Consider the following 19850-nt stretch of genomic DNA (forward strand, 5'->3'; position numbering starts at 1 on the left):
AACATAAAAATCCAAAGCAAAGCTGGGTGTGGTAGTGTACACCTGTAATCACAGCACAGGAGAAGGTGAAAAGGACGGGAAAGGAGGGAAAGAATGAAGAAAAAAGGAGGGAGAGGAAACCATCCACTGTGAAGATTTTATTTTTTCCTATCAATGGTAGTTAGTCCATAATCCCTGAACTGCCGCCCCCTTTCTCCTAGCCAGTCAGATTGTGAAGTTGAGCATCTACCAATGGGATAAGATACAAGTCACCACCTGAGTTAAGGATAAAAGACAAGAGGCCATCTTGGCATTGTGTGCTGGCTAGCTAGGTGGGCTGTTGGGGACCTGTTTTGTTTGTGTGCTCCTTTATGTGAAAATAACTGCTACTCAGAAGCTTACACCAAACTTGCCTGTTCCTCAATATCCACATTCACAGAGGCATTTCTTAGTTCTAAGATTATAGACCATTCCTCTCAGAAACAACAAAACAAAACAAAACACCGTGTAGTCACCAGCCTGTGGTACTGCTGGGAAGTGGTGGGACCTTTAAGAGGTGGAGCCTATTGGATGGAAGGAAGATCAGTGGTGTGAAACTCTCGGGAATACTGGGGTCCTAGCTCCTTTCCTCTTAGCTTCCTCTGAGGCAGTCTCGTGATACACTGCCCAAAAGTAATGTAGCAGATGTACGCCCAGAGGCCCAAAAGAAACTGAGCAAAGCAACCACAGACCAGAGCCTGGGAACCCGAGCCCAAATAAACTACACTTCTCTAACAGACACCTCAGGATTCCATCACAGTGACAGAAAGTTGACGTGCAGAATGAAAGGAGCAAAGTCTGACAGGGGAGTCACCCTATCAGCCTCCCAAATACTTGGGCAATTTAGATCCATAAGGCTCAGAATAATGGTGGTGTGTTTTAAGACCTAGTGGGTGTAAGAAAAAAACCAAGCCAAGCGGCACACAGGCCATATCACTGGTTCAAATTCTCATTGAGCTCCGTGTTCCAACAGTCTTGGGCCTGCCCTCTGTCCTTACCCACCTGATAATAAGCACCAGCGGCATTGGCGTCGCCATATGTGGAAAACTGATTGTAGCTGTAGTCATCCCCAGGCTTCGGCATCCAGGGGGCCCCACTTGACCCTGCTGCCATCTTAAACTCAAGGGGAGCATTGGCTGCATCGTCCTGGAAAGCTGGCTCTGGTTCTGTGCCTGGAGGCAGCTCTTCAGGGACAGTGGGGACAGGGTAAGAGTATGGCTCAACTCCAGGTGGCTCAGCCTTGTCAGGGAGGGAGAAAAAGTTCTCAGGAGCAACCTCCTCATCACTGTCGTCATCCTCCTGTGTGATCTGCTTCGTCACCTGCAGGGCAGCACTCTTGGCAGCAGCCTTGATGGCAGACGGTGACGGAGTGGTGGTTGTGGTGCCCAAAACAGGAGCAAGTGAGGCGGGCTTGGTCTTAGAAGCCAGTCTAGAGGGCTTAGCATCTGAGGAGACATCTGAGGGTTTCCGGGAGAAGGCATGGGGCAGGAGCAACCTGTTAGTCTCTTTCACAGTCAGGTTTTTAGGTTGGGGGAGCAAGGCAGACAAACCAGTCCCCTCGCCGGATCCCTAGTGAGCCCAGGTTTGGAATGAGAGGGAAGAGAGACAAGTGAGACTTTACGTTATACACCAGCAACAATGGCAAACAAGATCACAGGGTTGTGCTTCTCCTGAGAGCTTCACAGCCCTCAAGGCTTTGTTACCTCCATGTTCTTAACCTCTGAGCCATCTCTCCAGCCCTCAAGTGCAGATTCTGCTCAAGAAACATTCATACCTGTTGCTAAAAGTTCTGTCTGCCAACCCACCCAAGGATAGCTCTACAGAGTCAAGCACTTAGTAGATCACTTTGTACACTAATTGGCCCCACCCATCCAGAGATCCTCTTACTCATATCAATCGCTTGGGTTCTGCTTTCTGTCTGCTGAAGGGCCAGTCTGTCCTAAGTGTAGGGAGGTATCAATAGGAAAAAGAGAGTGGACTAAGGTCACTGTCCTGGAGCACTAGGGTGTCTTCCCAGCCAAGAAGAGCCTAGAACGAGTTAAACAAGACTTCTGAGGCAAACAGGCCAGGCAGGAGAGGTGTTCAGCTGAAGAAGGGCCCTTCTCACTGCTCTCTAAGTTTACAGTATCAGAAGGAGGTGCTGGGGTGGCAGGTCGAGAGCACTGTCTAGGCCATCTTACAAGTGTTCCACTTCTCAGCACCATCTGGAATCATGGCTACATCCCTCTGCAGGGCCAGGTCCCCACTCTGCTTTCACGGGTCATCTCTTTGTGCTCATTTTTTTTTTGCCATCATTGGTGGAATGCCTTTCAAGTAGGTCTACCTTCTGCAGGCAGCCTCCTGACAAGGGAATCACTGGCCCCATCATTCTTCAGTGCCTCTTCCCTCTGCAGTCACTATCAACACACACCCCATCACCCTCACCAATAGTTTTTTGACTTCCACATGACTCTGTCCTAAGACCTGTCAAAACTAGAAGTGACACCTTAACAAAGTGAAGAGCAGGGACAGCGTCAATACTGTGAATTCCAAGACAACCACTTTTCCCCAAGATTTAAGAGCAACCTGAAAGCAGACAGAGCAGAGACAACTGGAAGATACTCGGAACCAGAGTACAGGTGCTGAGATGAGTGGTAGCCAGCCAGCAGCAGGGAGGTCACTCAGCTGGTCTGGACCACAGAGAAGCAGTCAAGGACAACAGTTTCTTGGACTCTCCAGGGCTGGGCTGGACTCGAGTCAGCACACCAGACACCAGTGTAATCCCAGCTCCACCTACGTTAGCTGTCTAACTCTGGGCCAGTCCCTCAGTTTTCTCATGTAAACTAGGATGATCATAACCTAGGATTTAGGCCCTATGGTGAAAAAGGAATCGGTGAGACACAGGTAAAGCATTTAGAATGGTACCTAGTACGAAGTAAGTGCTACTTGAATATCTACTTCAGGTTAACACAACAGGAAGAACAGGCAATTTTACAACACAGATGCTCCTTATCATCATCTGACCAGCGTACTTCCAACTCCCTACAATCCTTCTGCCTGAAACCTAATGGACTGAATTAGGTTACAGTTCCTGTTCGTATGCTGCCTGTCCTTCCAGAAGAGTCAAGTCCATTGTGCTAAGGCCAGGAAGAAAGGAGAAAAAGAGGGGTGCACCCGACTCAAAGCTAGCTCGGAGAGCAGTCAGACCAAGCAGTCCTCGGCACCTGCAAACATGCTAGTTCTCAAATGAACACCGTGGGCACTTTAAGTCCTAGCTCTCTAGAAACAATCTGGAGAGAAGCAGGAGCTTACCTGCAGGACGGTTTTCTTTTTTGCAGGTTCATCTTCCTCAGAATCTGACTGAGACAAAAAGAACCAGAATAAAGCACAACTGTTTTAGAACAGTAGAAGAAACACACTCAGCAAACATCTGTAAAGACTGGACAACAGAGGCCACCGTGTGTGTGCCCACTTCTGCAGAGCTGCAGCCATGCCAGCCCTAGCCAAATGTTCTCTCTGGGCACTGCAACAGCTACAGAGGATGAGTATGCCTTAATCGCCTTGGTTTCTACTCTGTTAAACTGAGACTATTTCCTCCATTTGGTCCTTGATGCAAAGAAATGCTACACCTATTTTTATAAATGCATCCACTAGAAGATGAATAGGATTTGGCCCACAATCTCACCCAATCTCAGCCTCACTTTTAAAATCACTTATATAGACTACATGACCACAGAGCTGGGGAGCTCCAGTGGGATTAAGTGGTGTGTTAACTACTTCTCTATAAGGCATTAAAGGTCAAAATCGTTGGAGAAATCCATTCCCTCTCCAAGTATGATCTATTGTCTGCCAGACAGCATCATTCCTGGCTGGGAATGCAGGCAAACGATGGCTGAAAGGTCCTGGCTAAGAAAGGAGGCCACTAATATTAACCTTTGGACTCAACAGGACTGGACCACACTGAAAAAACCTGCCTGAGCTTTTTGCCAACTGTGGTGTATGCCTTCAATATCAGCACTCAGGAGGCAGAGGTGAGCTCTTAGCCAGCCTGATGTATATAGCAAGTTCCAGATGAGCCAAAGCTACATAGTGAGACCTGGTCTCAAAACAAAAGAACAATGAAACAAAATTCAAAACCCTTGCTGGGTGGTGACGACAAATGTCTCTAATCCCAGCATTCCAGAGGCAAGAGGATCTCTGTGAATTCAAGGCCAGCCAGAGTGAGTTCCAGGACAGCCAGAGCTGTTACACAGAGAAACCCTGTCTTAAAAACAAAACAAAAAAAAAACCCTTGAGTTCTTGTTTTGTTTTTAGATTGGGACTCCCTGTGTAGCCCTGGCTGTCCTAGACTCACTCTGCAGACCACGCTGGCCTCCAGGTAGCTACAACGGCTACCCTTGGGCTTTAATTAGCTCACTACTAGTTTCTCAACATCTTCAAATTGAGGAAAGATGAAAGGCATAAGAATAGCAAAGGCTTTTGTTTGTTTTTTAAGATTTTTAAAATCTTGCCAGATTGGGGCTGGAGAGATGGCTCAGAGGTTAAGAGCACTGGCTGCTGTTCTTCCAAGAGGTCCTGAGTTCAATTCCCAGCTACCACATGGTGGCTCACAACCATCTGTAATGAGAGCTGGTGCCCTCTTCTAGCCTGCAGGGATACATGCAGGCAGAAAACACTGTATACATAATAAATAAATAAAATACTTTTAAAAAAATCTTGCCAGGCAGTGGTGGAATACACCTTTAATCCTAGCACTCTTTAGAGGCAGAGGCAGATCTCTGAGTTCAAGGCCAGCCTTGTCTACAAAGTGAGTTTCAGGACAGTCAGAGCTGTTACACAGGGAAACCCTGTCTTGAAAAAACAAAAACAAAAACAAACAAACAAACAAAAAACACACATCTTTAAAACAAATAAAGCTTAAAATTAAAAACTACTTCCCAAGTAAGTAAGAACACGATCACCACCACCAATAACAACTATAACATCAAAAATGACTTCCCAGGGGCTGGAGAGAGGGCTCAGCGGTAAGAGCACTGACTGCTCTTCCAGAGGACCCCGGTTCAATTCCCAGCACCCACATGGCAGCTCACCACTGTCTGTAACTCCAAGATCTGACACCCTCACACAGACATGCATGCAGGCAAAACACCAAGGCACATAAAATAAAAATAAATTATTAAAAAAAAAATGACTTCCCAAATCCATTTTTCCATGGTCTTGGTCTAGCATCTGTAAAGTAAAGGTAAGGCTGGCATGGTGGTGCACACCTTCAATCCCAGCACTCAGGAGGCAGAGGGAGGAAGAGCTCTGTGAGTTCAAGGCCAGCAAGACCCTGTTTCAAAAAAAAAAAAAAAGCAAGTTCCCAATAATTGTCATGGCAAAGCCTAGGCATCAAGAGTACTAGATACTCGGGGCTGGAGAGATGGCTCAGTGAAGAGCACTGGCTGCTCTTCCAGAGGACTCAGGTTCAATTCCCAGCACCCACATGGCAGCTCACAACTGTTTGTAACTAGTGCCAGGGGAACTGACACCAATGCACACAAAATAAAAATTGATTATTAAAAAAAAGTTTAAAATAAGGGGCTGGAGAGATGGCTCAGCGGTTAAAAGCACTGGCTGTTCTTCCAAAGGTTGTAAGTTCAATTCCCAGCAACCAAATGATGGCTCACAACCATCTGTAATGAGATCTGGTGCCCTCTTCTGGCCTGCAGGCATACATGCAGGCAGGACACTATATACATAATAAATAAATAAATCTTAAAAAAAAAAAAAAAACAGGTGTAGTTCAAGCGTCCCTCAGTGAGTACAGCCCTTATGGAAAACCACAGCACCTTATTGTATGGAGTTTATGTGTGCTTTTTGAGGGAACTCTTGGTGACCTTGAACTTGTAATGATCCTCCTGCTCCGGCTTTCTGAGTGCTGGATTTAGGGGACACACCACCACATCTGGCTTCAGAGGCTTCTAATAACTAAAACCTCAGGGGGAGGGTGGAACATGCTAGAGCACATGGTCAGCATGTGGAGGGCCTGGGTTTAATCCACACACTCTAATAGGAGAATTACCAATCTACTCTGTATCTATCTACCCCGCCCCCAAACTGGAAAGCTGCGCAGTGAGGAAAACACATCCATGTTCACAGCAGCAGCATCCACAATAACCATTATACAGTCGACCTAAGTGCCCATCAACAGGTAAGTGGATAAAGAAAATATAGTATCTATAACAATGAATAGCAGCCTTTAAAACACAGGGCTGGCCGGGCGGTGGTGGCGCACGCCTTTAATCCCAGCACTCGGGAGGCAGAGCCAGGCGGATCTCTGCGAGTTCGAGGCCAGCCTGGGCTACCAAGTGAGTTCCAGGAAAGGTGCAAAGCTACACAGAGAAACCCTGTCTCGAAAAAACCAAAAAAAAAAAAAAAACACAGGGCTGGGGGACGGCAAGATGGCTCAGCAAATACGGGTGATTGCCACCAAGCCTGATGACCTGAATCCAAATCCCTGGGATCTACAGTATGGAAGGAAAAGAACTGACTCCCACAAGATGTTCTTTGACTTCTATACATGCTCCATGCCATGCACACACCCACACCTATACCCATACACAAAATAAGTGTAATTTTAAAATTTTTAAGGAAGGTTTGTGATATAATTCAGTGGGAGAGGGTTTGTTTGACATATACAAGACACTGGTTCAGTCCTTAGCCAGGGTAAAGGGAAAAGAAGCAGAAAGAATGACCATTGTGAAGTTGTGAAATGGGAAGAATGGAGATACAATGATGCTGTAAACTGAGTACTTACATTCCAGAAATACTAAAACAGTGAACTGCACATGCTCTCACCACAAAAATAAATATTTGGCACAATGAATATGTTAATTACCTTGATTATACCACACTGTTCATAAATTATGATATCATCCTACGCTCCAAAAAATACGCACAATTAATTATAAACTGTCAATTGACAGTACTTTAAGCCCTTCCCATTCTCACTGACTCTTGGTGCCAATATGACTGGTGTCTCTCTGTGTCCTTTCAGTGTGCTTTGGTATGGTTACCCTGCTCCTGACTCTAGATCCCAAGAAGCCTTCTGCACTCATGTCACTTATCTGTCTGCAGTGACATCATATCAACTTGCTCACCAGCATTTGCTGTGTAAATGTGACATATTTCACACGTCTTTCTGTCTTTATTCGGACAACAATGGCTGTATCTTACGCTGGAACACTACCACCCGGCAATCAGAGAAACAGTGATTTTTCACTGCTAACTGCTGCCAAAATATTAAAAACAAAAAACATTTACAGGGAAATCTCTTAGCCCTAAATGTGAAAAATAAAGAGCAGCAAAGGAGACACTGACCACTGACCAAAAGCCTGCTATATATTAATGGTGACTCTTTCTTTTTTTTTTAAAGATTTATTTATTTATTATGTATACAATGTTCTGTCTGCATGCATGCCTGCAGGCCAGAAGAAGGCATCGGATCTCATTACAGATGGTTGTGAGCCACCATGTGGCTGCTGGGAATTGAACTCAGGACCTCTGGAAGAGCAGCCAGTGCTCTTAACCACTGAGCCATCTCTCAAGTCAGGGTTTCCGTGTATGTATTCCTGGTTGTCCTGGAACTCATTGTGTAGAACAGGCTGGCCTTGAACTCCCAGAGATCTGCCTGCCACTGCCTCCCTAGTGCTGGGATCAAAGGTGTGCGCCACCACCCCACAGCAGTGATCCCTCCAGTAGTAGTGCTTTGATCTTATTTGTTTGAAACATGATCTCATGTAGCCCAGGCTGCCCTTAAACTCCCTAAATAGCCAAGGATGACCTTGAATTCCTGATCCTCCTGCTTCTACATCCAGAGTGCTGGAATTACAGGAATGTGGTGCTGGGAATCAAACCCAGGCCCTTATTTGCATGCTACATAAACACTCAAGCAACTAAGCCATCTCCCCATCCCTCCTCCCAGTGGCATAATTTCCATTTCATAGCTCAGAAGTCCAAGCGTGGCAAGCAGGGACACAACAGAACCTGTGCCAGTTTGGGCTTTTTTGTGCTTGGAAAGGAACACTGCACTGACGGTGTACATACCTGAGGGCCACACGGGAATAGCACAAATCAGAACACAGGGCTTCTGTCAGCCCTCAGCCCACCCCAAGGCTAGCTGGAATACTACATATCCCTGTCACAGTGGTGCTGAGACTGCATGGGCCACCGGTCATGAAAATGCACATAACTAAGGTTCCCAGCAGAGCTCAGGGTTTATTATTCTCTGACTCACCACAATGACATACTCAATCAAGAAAAAGGTGTGAACCCCAGCATCTGGGCATGTTCAACCTTTCTCTCTTCCATTTCTTCCTACCCACCTACCCACAACAACACCCCCTACCCCAACTTCTTCTGATCCTGGAGAGCCTAGCAAAGCCCCAGCACCTGGCCCCCTGGGTTAGCATGGAGTCCTGGGAACATCTAAACTAAAGCACCCGCTGTAACAGGTCTACTGGCAACCCTGGCCCAACCAATGATCATTCTTTGTGTTCGTGGGGTTTCTCATTGTTTTTTGGAGACAACATTTCACTCCGCAGCCCAAACTACACTGAACCCTCAGCAATCATGATTCCGCCTCCCAAGTGCTCAGATTACAGGCACGACATCATGCCTTGTAAAAGCATGTCCTCGCCGGGCGGTGGTTTAATCCCAGCACTCGGGAGGCAGAGCTAGGCGGATCTCTGTGAGTTCGAGGCCAGCCTGGACTACCAAGTGAGTTCCAGGAAAGGCGCAAAGCTACACAGAGAAACCCTGTCTCGAAAAACCAAAAAAAAAAAAAAAAAGAAAAAAAAGCATGTACTCATTTCTCAGATCCTGTGGAACACAGTGGCCACTGTGACAGTGGAGACAAACTGTCCTAAGGCTAATACAGTACCTTTGAGAGTGCTGGGATTAAAAGTGTGCCAATATCGCCCAGCTCTTAGTTTATCTGTTAGATACATACACAAACAACCCTGTATGACTGACCATTTCTAATGTCACTCACTACTTCTGGATCTAGAGATTGCTGGCTACCCATCTGAGCGCGAGCGCGCGCTGCGCGCGCGCACACACACACACACACACACACACACACACAAAATAAATAGTTTTATATATTTTTTCTTTTTTTTTTAAACAGAATCTCTCTACATATCCCTGACTTTCCTGGAACTCGCTCTGTAGACCAGGCTGGCCTCAAACTCAGAGATCCGCCTGGCTCTGCCTCCTGAGTGCTAGGATTAAAGGCGTGCGCCACCACCGCCCGGCCTCAACTTTTTTTTTTTTTTTTTGGTTTTTTACGAGACAGGGTTTCTCTGTGTAGTTTTGCGCCTCTCCTGGAACTCACTTGGTAGCCCAGGCTGGCCTTGAACTCACAGAGATCCGCCTGCCTCTGCCTCCCGAGTGCTGGGATTAAAGGCGTGCGCCACCACCGCCCGGCAACTTTTTTTTTTTTTAAGTACATTTTAAAAAAGACTAGCCAGGCAGTAGTGGTGAATGCCTTTTATCCCAGCACTCGAGAGGCAAAGGCAGGCAGAACTTTGAGCTCCAAGCCAGGATGATCAGTTCCAGGACAGCCTACCCAGAGAAAACCTGTCTCAAAAGACCAAAAAAAGGGGGGAAAAAAACCTCAGGAAATAAAGAGCTCACAAGTTTCAGGAAGTCCCTGAAATTTACCAAGTTCCCAAGACCTTCTCCATTCCCCAAGGTTATATAAAGAGTATAGACAGTACAGATGGCTCCAAAGTTAACTCTCTAACCTGTGGAGCTGCCTACATGTCCTGCAGAGCTCTGGAGTGGCAGCTTTTTTTTTTTTTTTTTTTTTTGGTTTTTTTGAGACAGGGTTTCTCTGTGTAGCTTTGCGCCTTTCCTGGAACTCATTTGGTAGTCCAGGCTGGCCTCGAACTCACAGAGATCCGCCTGGCTCTGCCTCCCAAGTGCTGGGATTAAAGACGTGCGCCACCACTGCCCGGCTGAGTGTCAGCTTTTGTGAGCATTCAACAATGAACTTTCAGTGACACACCTGCTTCTGAGTTGTGAATACTTATAACCCCAATAAACTCAATGATATACCCAGTTAGACTCTGGTAGTATATTTTGGTCTGTTGTAAGGCTCCCTATCTGGGGTAAGGAGACGTTTGTTCCTAACTCCCCAGGAATAGTGCCACACAACAGGAGGCCAGCCTGGACTACTGAGTAAGACCACAGTGGGGAGTGGTATTATTACTTCTTTTTAGCCTCACAGGAACCTAAAGCTCAGTGGCCACCACTGTCCTCTCCAGCTGCCAAGAGTGACACTCTACACACGCAGAGACTGCTGAGCAAGAACGGAAACAGACATGTTCCATTAGGCTAGGTCCAGTGGGATCTGCTCATCTCTCAGTGCCGCATTCCCCATGGCAGTCCTCTTATCTTCTCAGGCTCTGGTTCTCAGAGACTCTCCAAAAAGCAATCACTAGCTATCAGGGCCAGGAGCCAAGGAGGAAATCAAGGTTAAGAACAGACACCCACCTCTCCAGACTCCAAATGAATTATACTATTATCCCATTAGCTAGATTCATCAACTTCTTGAACTCTTTGGTCTCTTGTTTGCCCTTGGGTTAGGATTTTGTTTTCTCTATTTTACTTCTTGTTTATCTTCCTTTCTGATTTCTGCCTACCTATGGGCCTTCTCCTCACCTTTTCAGTAAATACCAAGACAGAGCAAAGCACACCTACGTTCAAATATAACCTCTGCCACCACTTCAAAATTATGTGGTTTTGGGGCAACTTGCCTTTGTTGTCTAAACCTGTTTCCTTCTAGGTGAACTGGAGTTAGGAGTCTAGCACAAAATGGGTGAGGCAGAGCATGTGCATGCCAGTAACCCTAGCACCTGGGAGGTGAAGACAGGAGAGAAGTGGAAGATCATCCTCTACTACATAGGGGAGGTGCTGGCAGCCTAGGCTAGACCTTGTTTTGAAGGGGAGAGAAAAGAGCTCAGTGCTGTGCCAACACCTTCAGCAGGTTCCCACAACCCTGAAATTTATTGTTGTTGCTATTTGAAATAGGGTCTCACTATGTAGACCAGGCTGGCCAGAAACTACTGAGTTCCACCTGCCTTTCCATTCTAAGTGCTGAGAATTAAAAGTATGTGCCACCATGCTCCGCAAGGAACCAACCTAAAATTTGTGTCAGAATATATTACATGAGAAAAAACTCTCACATAAGACTTGTTATCCTAAGTCTGTCTTTTTCAGTATGTATCTTCATCCTCTGGGCCTAGGAAATCAACCAATGACCTTTCAGTAAGAACAAGAAGAGCAAGAAAGGGAAAAAAGCAGATAATCACCCACTTCATGGATCATTTCCTACTTAAGTCAAAAGGTGAGAGAAGCTGAGCTTGTGGGCATATTCCTACAATCCCAGCACTAGAGAAGGTGAGGCAAAAGGGATCTTGAATTCAAGGGTAACTGGGAACTGGGTCACACCCACAGTACAGCCACACACACACACACACACACACACACACAAGGGGAGTGGGGGGGGGAGCAGATGATGACAAAGAGAAAAGATAACTGAGGTTGGTTATGGACTGTACTCCTGCATGCCACTCCTCTCCCCTCGCTCCCCGTGATTACAGACAGCTGGTAACCTGGAAACTAGGAGGGCTAGACTACAGTTTACTCTGAGCTGATCTATAAAAAGAAGGAAATAAAAATCAAGATGCTGTAGGTGGCTTTCCCCTGCAGCAAAGGTAAGAAGCACCAAATTCTAAGAAAATTCTCTAAGGCAGTGAGCTTATCCTTGTGTGGTGGTTTTGAAAGAAAATGGCCCCAGCCGGGCGGTGGTGGCACATGCCTTTAACCTCAGCACTCAGGAGGCAGAGCCAGGCGGATCTCTGTGAGTTTGAGGCCAGCCTGGTTTATAGAGGGAGATCCAGGACAGGGAACAAAACTACACAGAGAAACCCTGTCTCAGAAAAAAAAAAAAGAAAAGAAAGGAAGGAAAGAAAATGGCCCCATAGGCTCATAGGTAGTGGCACTATTAGGAGATGCTGCCTTGCTAGAGCAGGTGTGGCTTTGTTGGAGGATGTGTGTCACTAGAGGGTAGGCTCTGAGGTCTCAGAAGCTCAAGCCAGGCCTAGTGAGTCTCAGTCTCTTCCTGCTGCCTGGGGGATCCAGATGTAGAACTCTCAGGTACCATTCCAGCACCACGTCTGCCTGCATGCCACCATGCTCCCTGCCATGACGATAATGCACTAAACCTCTGAAACTGTAAGCCAGCCCCAATTCAATGTTTTCCTTCATAAGGGCTGCCTTGGTCCCGGTGTCTCTTCACAGCAATAGAAACCCTAAGATGGCCTGCAGACATGCACTAAGGGCTGTAGTGGGATTTGTTACACCCATGACCTCGGGCTGTAGGGCCCGAAGGAGGCGGTGCTTCCTGCTGTTGTATGCGACATCTTAAAAGGAGAAGGAGAAAGGTCACATGCCCCTTCTCTCTGCTCCTGCCTGTGAGGTGAATTTGAGAACGACTTCAGGTGTCCACTCCCTTCTGTATTTGTGAGTGTATTTCCTCAATTTATATCTTAATAAATCCCTATTACCCATCAAATAGACTCACGTGAATTGATCTTAATAGAGGACCCATGCACAAGATGAGGTTCAGAATCAGAGCTCTTAGAACCAGACAGGGCACAGCTCTTTAAAGACCAGGATGCAGAGGTAGAGAGATGGCTCAGAGGTTAAGAGCACTGGCTGCTCTTCCAGAGGACCCGGGTTCAATTCCCAGCACTCACATGGAACTAACAACCAGTTCTGGGGATTCCATGTCCTCTCTTCTGGTCTCCATGGACACTGCATGCATGGGTATACAGACACACTCAGGCAAAACACCTATCAACGTAAGGCTACAAGGTCAGGTAGCCAGGTGGTACATTGCACACCTTTAATCCCAGCACTTGGAAGGCAGAGACAGGCAGCTCTCTGGGTTTGAGGTCAGCCTGGTCTACAGAGTGAGTTTCAGGAGAGCCAGGACTACACAAAGAAACCCTGTCTGGAAAGACAAAACAAAACAAAACAAAAACCCTCAGGAAATAAAGAGCTCACAATTTTCAGAAACCCATCAAATAGACTCACGTGAATTGATCTTAATAGAGGACCCATGCACAAGATGAGGTTCAGAATCAGAGCTCTTAGAACCAGACAGGGCACAGCTCTTTAAAGACCAGGATGCAGAGGTAGAGAGATGGCTCAGAGGTTAAGAGCACTGGCTGCTCTTCCAGAGGACCCGGGTTCAATTCCCAGCACTCACATGGAACTAACAACCAGTTCTGGGGATTCCATGTCCTCTCTTCTGGTCTCCATGGACACTGCATGCATGGGTATACAGACACACTCAGGCAAAACACCTATCAACGTAAGGCTACAAGGTCAGGTAGCCAGGTGGTACATTGCACACCTTTAATCCCAGCACTTGGAAGGCAGAGACAGGCAGCTCTCTGGGTTTGAGGTCAGCCTGGTCTACAGAGTGAGTTTCAGGAGAGCCAGGACTACACAAAGAAACCCTGTCTGGAAAGACAAAACAAAACAAAACAAAAACCCTCAGGAAATAAAGAGCTCACAATTTTCAGAAAGTCCCTGAAATTTATCAGGTTCCCAAGACCTTCTCCCTTCAAGGTAGAGTCTGCCTCTGCCTCCTGAGTACTGGGAGTAAAGGCGTGAGTCACCACCACCCGGCTGAGAAACCCTATCTTGAAAAACTCAAAAAAAAAAAAAAAAAAAAAAAAAAAAGACCATGTCACATACACCTGAGCACCTTCAGTACTCTTAGGCTGCCTTTCTCCAAGAGTTCTGTTCAAAGAACAAAACTAGCAACTTGAATAGAACACTGGAAGATAACCAGCTGGGGGGCTGGCATTCCAGTGGACTGTCACTCCACACTTCAGAAGCTGCGTGGGTCACACAAGTCAAGTCCTCTGCTGCCTGCTCCTTTCACCACCTTAACTGGAAGAGCCTACAGCGTCCACCACAAATCTTTTTCTCTTTTGGGGTATCTGAGGCAGGATCTTGCTGTGTAGCCCTGTTGGCTATGTAGATAAGGGATCTGAAACTCGGCATTGCCTGTGCCTCCGCCTCTCGAGTGCAGGGATTACAGGTGTTCCACCAAGTTGTTCTAATGCTACGTTCATGAAGAAACGAGCTGTCACTGTGGAGAGAAACACACTGGCTTAGGTGACACCATCCTCATGCCTTCCCCAAATACAACAATTAAGCTGAGGTAAAGTTGAGGGCGGGGGAGCAGCAGCCAGAACATGTTTCTGTTCCATTCACGGACGGACCTTTCTTAACCCCATTTCAATCAAGACCAAGGTTAGTTTCAATGGCAAAACAGAAAGCTTTTGTAAACTCTTAGACCAAGAAATGACAAACTCAGATGAGAATAAAAGGAAAAGTGATCTGAAAGAAAGTTTTGAAGGAGATGAGAGATTCCAGAATAGCCTTCCAGAAAGAACTCATGTGAATTCCTTCATTCAGAGAATAAACTTAGAGTGCTCCCCTCACCAAGGAAATTTCTCTTTACAACAGATGGAGACAACTACAGAAAACCACACCAACCAATCCAAATGCAGAGTTGTGAAACTCATTCCCAACAGCTACATCTACAAAACAGCTCCTACATCTAAGGCTCAGAGAACACGGCAGAAGACCGGCAGCTGTGAGACTGGGTGTGTCTCCTAGTAACATCAGAACCTACACCCATCAAGTCTTACCATCATGACTACTGCCTAACTAGGAGCTGAACAAAGACAACAGCAGCAACCCAGGAGGCCTCCACCCTACACAAAGAACTACAGGCAACCAAGGAATGCTGAGAGAGAGAGAAATAGTCTCCCCAAGGAAGAACATACCAATCAATCCGTTGTCCAATACCAAATGGTCAACCCTAAAAACATATATACAGAATACCATACAGTCTGAGCAGATCATATTTAGAAATATGTATGTATATGCATAAACATATATGTATGTAACAACAATTAATGAAAAAAGAGGCCATGAATTTGAAAGACAGCAAAGAGGTATACAAGGAAGAATTTGGAGGGAGAAGGGAAGGGAAAAAAATATAATTATAACTTCCAAAAGAAGAGAAGTAAGCTGGGCAGTGGTGACACACTCCTTTAATCCCAGCACTTAGGAGGCAGAGGCAGGCAGATCTCTGTGAGTTCCAGGCCAGCCTGGTCTACAGAGCGAGTTCTAGGGACATAATGGGATTAAAAGAAGTAACCTCTGCTCTGTCTTCATGGAGTCTGTACACTAGGGGAGGGAGAAAAGCTAAGTATACAGTATGCAATATGGTGGTTAAGCTACAGAGAAAAACAAAGCAGGGCCAGGAAATGGCAATGCACACCTTTGACTCCAGCACCAAACTACATCTGTAGTTCATGAATGAATCTGTGTGAATTTCAGTTTCACCGTCTGGGTTTTGTCAAGGTTAGATGAGTTTGGACATGACGGTACAGTTTCTAGAAGAGGCAGTCAGAGGACAGAGAGGCAGACGGATCTCTGAGTTTGAGGCCAAGCCTGGTCTATGTAGCAAGTTCCATACAGGCCGTCTAGGGCTACATAGTAGGACCATGCATCAAAAACACCCAGGGAGAAGCATGTGAGAGGCAACCGCACGTAAGCAGGTAGGCAATGCTCCTGAGAACACTGGGATGCCTGCTGGGGGAAACAAAAACAGAGACAGCCCATGCAGGAAAGAACGCTAAAGAAAAGTAGAGGTAGCAAAGGGAGCCCAGGATGGAGCAATTCGTGTACCCAAAGGTAGAAAGCAAAGAGCTCTCACACACTTTCTTCCCAAGGGTTACTGTCTCCCTTATCAAAGGAAGCCTTCATTCCAAGAGGCCTTGTCTTTTTCTGCTCAAACATCTGAAAACAACAAAGTCAGGCATGGCTGCACATGTCTTTAATCCCAGCACTTGAGAGGCAGAGGCAGAAGGATCTCTGTGAGTTCAAGGCCACCCTGGTCTACAGAGTGAATTCCAAGGCAGCCAGGACTACATAGAGACCCTGTCTAAATAAATAGACAAACACAAAAAACAACATAAGCCTGTGGTGATATTGTGTTCCCCAAAATACTGTGCACCCTAATAAACTTATCTGGAATCAGAGAACAGAACAGCCACTAGATATAAAGGCCAGAAAATGGTGGCACTCATGCCTTTAATCCTAGCGTTCCAGAGGCAGAAATTCATCTGGATCTCTGTGAGTTCAAGGCCACACTGGAAACAGCCAGGTGTGGTAACAAGAGCCTTTAATCCCAGGAAGTGATGGCAGGAAGCAGAAAGGTATTTAAGGCATGAGGACCAGGAATTAGACATGGTTAAGGCTTTAGGCTTTTAGCAGCAGTTCAGCAGAGATCCATTTGGATGAGGACTCAGAAGCTTCCAGTCTGAGGAAACAGGATCAGCTGAGGAATTGGCAAGGTGAGGTGGCTATGGCTTGTTCTGCTTCTCTGATCATTCAGCCTTCACTCCAATACCTGACTCCAGGTTTGTTTTTATTAATAAGACCTGTTAAGATACTTGCTACAAGCCGGGCGGTGGTGGCGCACGCCTTTAATCCCAGCACTCGGGAGGCAGAGCCAGGCGGATCTCTGTGAGTTCGAGGCCAGCCTGTGCTACCAAGTGAGTCCCAGGAAAGGCGCAAAGCTACACAGAGAAACCCTGTCTCAAAAAACCAAAAAAAAAAAAAAAAGATACTCGCTACATAAGCTTGCCTGCCTCTTCTAGAAACTGTACCCTCATGTCCAAACTCATCTAACCTTGACAAAATCTAGACGGTGAAACTGAAATTCACACAGATTCATTCATGAACTACAGATGTAGTTCGGTTGATAAGAGTGCTTGCCTGGCCGGCCAGTGGTAACACACACCTTTAATCCCAATTTGGAAGGCAGGGCCAGGCGGGTCTCTGTGAGTTCGAGGCCAGCCTGGTCTACAGAGGAAGATCCAGGGCAGGCTCCACAGCTATACAGAGAAACCATATCTGGAAAAACCAAAATTTAAAAAAAAGAGTTTTACGCTACCCTTTGCTATATAGTAAATCTGAAGCCAGCCTGGGCTACCCAGCCCTGGTTGTGTAGGCTGTAATCCCACCTGCAGGAGAGACTGAAGCAGAATAATCTAAAATGCAAGGTCATTATAGACAATCAAGAAAGACCATTTCTCAAAATAAAAATTGGAAATAGGGCTGGGGCTGTAGCTCAGTGTAAGAGTGTTTACCTAGCATGTGTGAGGCCACAGGTTCAACTCCCAGATTGGGGGGGGGGGGGGTCATTCTCAATTTCTTAAGCCAGGGACAGTGTAGTTACTTCTTTTTTTTTTTTTTTTTGGTTTTTCGAGACAGGGTTTCTCTGTGTAGCTTTGCGCCTTTCCTGGAACTCACTTGGTAGTCCAGGCTGGCCTCGAACTCACAGAGATCCGCCTGGCTCTGCCTCTGTAGTTACTTCTTAATCCAACACGAGGAGGCTGAAGCAAGATCATAAGTTGGGGCCCCGCCTGTGCTACATAGTGATCCAAGGAGAGCCTGGGCTACACAGTGAAACTGTCTCAAAATAAATATTCCATTTCTTCTCTAACGCCCCTCAAAAACAAGTCCAAGAGTCATGTCCTTTACCACCTTTATCAAGCCTTATTATTTTAGGGATGGGGCCAAGGATAAGACCGGTCCTGGATGTTCAACATGAGCACTAAAGTCCTATCAGCTGTCACTTCAGATGCCCACGTTGTACCTGACCTCAATGTGGCAAGAGGAGAGGCCAACCTGAGATGAAGACGCTAAAAGGGAAGGAAGTGTCCCTATGCATGTACCTTGGCCTGTCAGTACCAAGGATGCCATTTAACCCCTTCTGCAAGCCAGCCCCGGGTTCCAAAATGCCCCGTGGCCAATACCCTAACTCCCCAAAGTTGACAAGTAAGTTCATCTGAATTAACCGCCTTCCAAGAGGATTCTAGCGGCCTTGAGTCAACGGATGAGTCGCTAGGGCTCCATTATGGCCACAAGTCCCTCCTACCCCCAAACTTAAACCCAATGGGGCTTGCGGTGGCCCCCTAGATACTCACATCGCCCTTATGCAGCTCCGGCGCCGCGATCCTCACCGGCTCGGTTCTCTTCTTTGGCTTGGGAAGCCCCAAGGGGGGTCCGACGCTGCCCACAGCCGGGGGCAGACTGAGACCAGGGCCTTGGGGCGACGGCAGCCCCAGCCCCTCCCCGACTCCCGCAGCTTCAGCTGGGCTCACTCCTGCAGGTGGCGGGAAGCCGCCCAAGCCGAAGGGCAAAGGTGGAGGAGGCTGCAGCCTGGGGTCTCCGGTGGGCGGGGGCAGCAACAGAGGCGGGGGAAAGGCCGGAGCCAGCATCTGAGGGGGCGGGGGCAGCAAGGCCGGACCCTTGGGTGCGGGCAGGGACGCGAACAGGCCTCCTAAAGTGGGCCCGGGCATAGGAGCCGCCACATCCTCTTCCTCCGGCTCCGGCTCCGGCTCATCCGGCTCACTCTCATCGCTGCTGGCATAAGCAACCAGAGACATGGCGCCTCCCGCCTTTGGGACGCCCTTGCCCGCAGACTAGGCCTACTTGAGACCCGGGATGTCCCGGCGGCCTAGTAGGCCCCACCACTGGGCAAGGCGGGGAACTGGAAAGCGCCCCCTGCTCCGTGTTCTAGGGCTATCCTCGGCAGGAACCCATGGCCGGGGTTGATTTACACCGAGTAAGAATTCCCGCTTCACTTAAGCTCCTAGCGCCAGGCAACTACACACAGCTAATGGCCGCCGAGTCACTCCGCCTACTACTCGCCTCACAAACATAAGAACTATAATTCCCAGAGAACTCTTTTGAAACAGCCCATTCTCTACCTCAGGGAACTCAGTGCAAAGCATGGCGGGAGTTGGAGTCCGAAGGTGGAGTAAATGGTGCGCTGAAAGACGGAGAGGAAACCCTCCTCTGACGCAGGGGTTCCTGGGATTCGTAGTTTGTTTATTTGTTTGTTGTTGCCTTGAAAGTCCTAGGTTACTACAAGCCCCATAGATCAACGCGGTAGTCACGGAAACACTTAGAGCATTTCGGTACTTGAAGTTAGTTCCTTAGCGCACTTAAGGTTTATGGGAGCTGTGGTACGCTTAGAAACCGCTAGTGTTGTCGGGAAAGTGATGGCGTCTGGGAAAGTGGACGAGCAACTAGCTTAAAGGGAAAGTTACCTGTAAATAAATGGCGATGCTTCCAAGTCTACCTGGGAGTTAGAACAAAGCACTCCAAGAAAAGCCAAAGCCCAAGGGACGTGTATGAAATTAAGCTGCAAAACTAGAAAGAAAATGAGGCCGCAGGCATCTGAGAGCTGAAGTAAATGTGCCATGAAAAAGGAAGGAGGTGATCTCCTTTGCTATGGCTGGTACACATCCAGGAACACATCTCCCGTGAAGCCTGCCTACCAAGAAGTCTGGGGCTTGGGCTCCTTCCGCAGCAACCAGTGAGACAGAGAGGTGGCCAAGGCGCGGGAAACTAGGGTGAGGTACCCAGGATTCATCATTTCACAGTAAAGGGACACACAACGGCCTGGTACACTTCACAGTTCTGAGGAATCGCCTATGCCACCCCCCAAACATAACCAGTCCGCACGTGTGGTTGGCATTCCTTTAAAGGCTGGGCATGCTGTCTGTTCTGTCTGTGTGTCCACCCACGTTTATGATAGGCTTCTTCACGTGCTGCCGGCCTGTGAGGATGTGTTTTGCACCTGTTCTAACCTGTCTACCGGTGATTCTGGATCACATTGTTACCCTGTAACGGAGTGC

The 19850-nt window shown here is 47.4% G+C and overlaps 1 protein-coding gene across 1 annotated transcript in view; it reads right to left on the minus strand.

Moving 5' to 3' along the window:
• The window catches only part of Prcc (proline rich mitotic checkpoint control factor), a 31288-nt gene extending 12440 nt beyond the window's left edge, over nt 1-18848 (minus strand). The window contains exons 1-3 of the mRNA XM_052730737.1: nt 18132-18848; nt 3310-3357; nt 1021-1587 (exon numbers count right to left, since the gene is read on the minus strand). Of these exons, the coding sequence (XP_052586697.1) occupies nt 1021-1587; nt 3310-3357; nt 18132-18593 (1077 nt within the window). The 5' untranslated portion in view covers nt 18594-18848. The remainder of the gene's footprint in view (nt 1-1020; nt 1588-3309; nt 3358-18131) is intronic.
• Nucleotides 18849-19850: the final 1002 nt, after the last annotated feature.

Source organism: Peromyscus californicus, unplaced genomic scaffold (assembly GCF_007827085.1).
Source record: "Peromyscus californicus insignis strain IS unplaced genomic scaffold, ASM782708v3 Scaffold_9__1_contigs__length_137607984, whole genome shotgun sequence".
Lineage (NCBI taxonomy): Eukaryota > Metazoa > Chordata > Mammalia > Rodentia > Cricetidae > Peromyscus > Peromyscus californicus.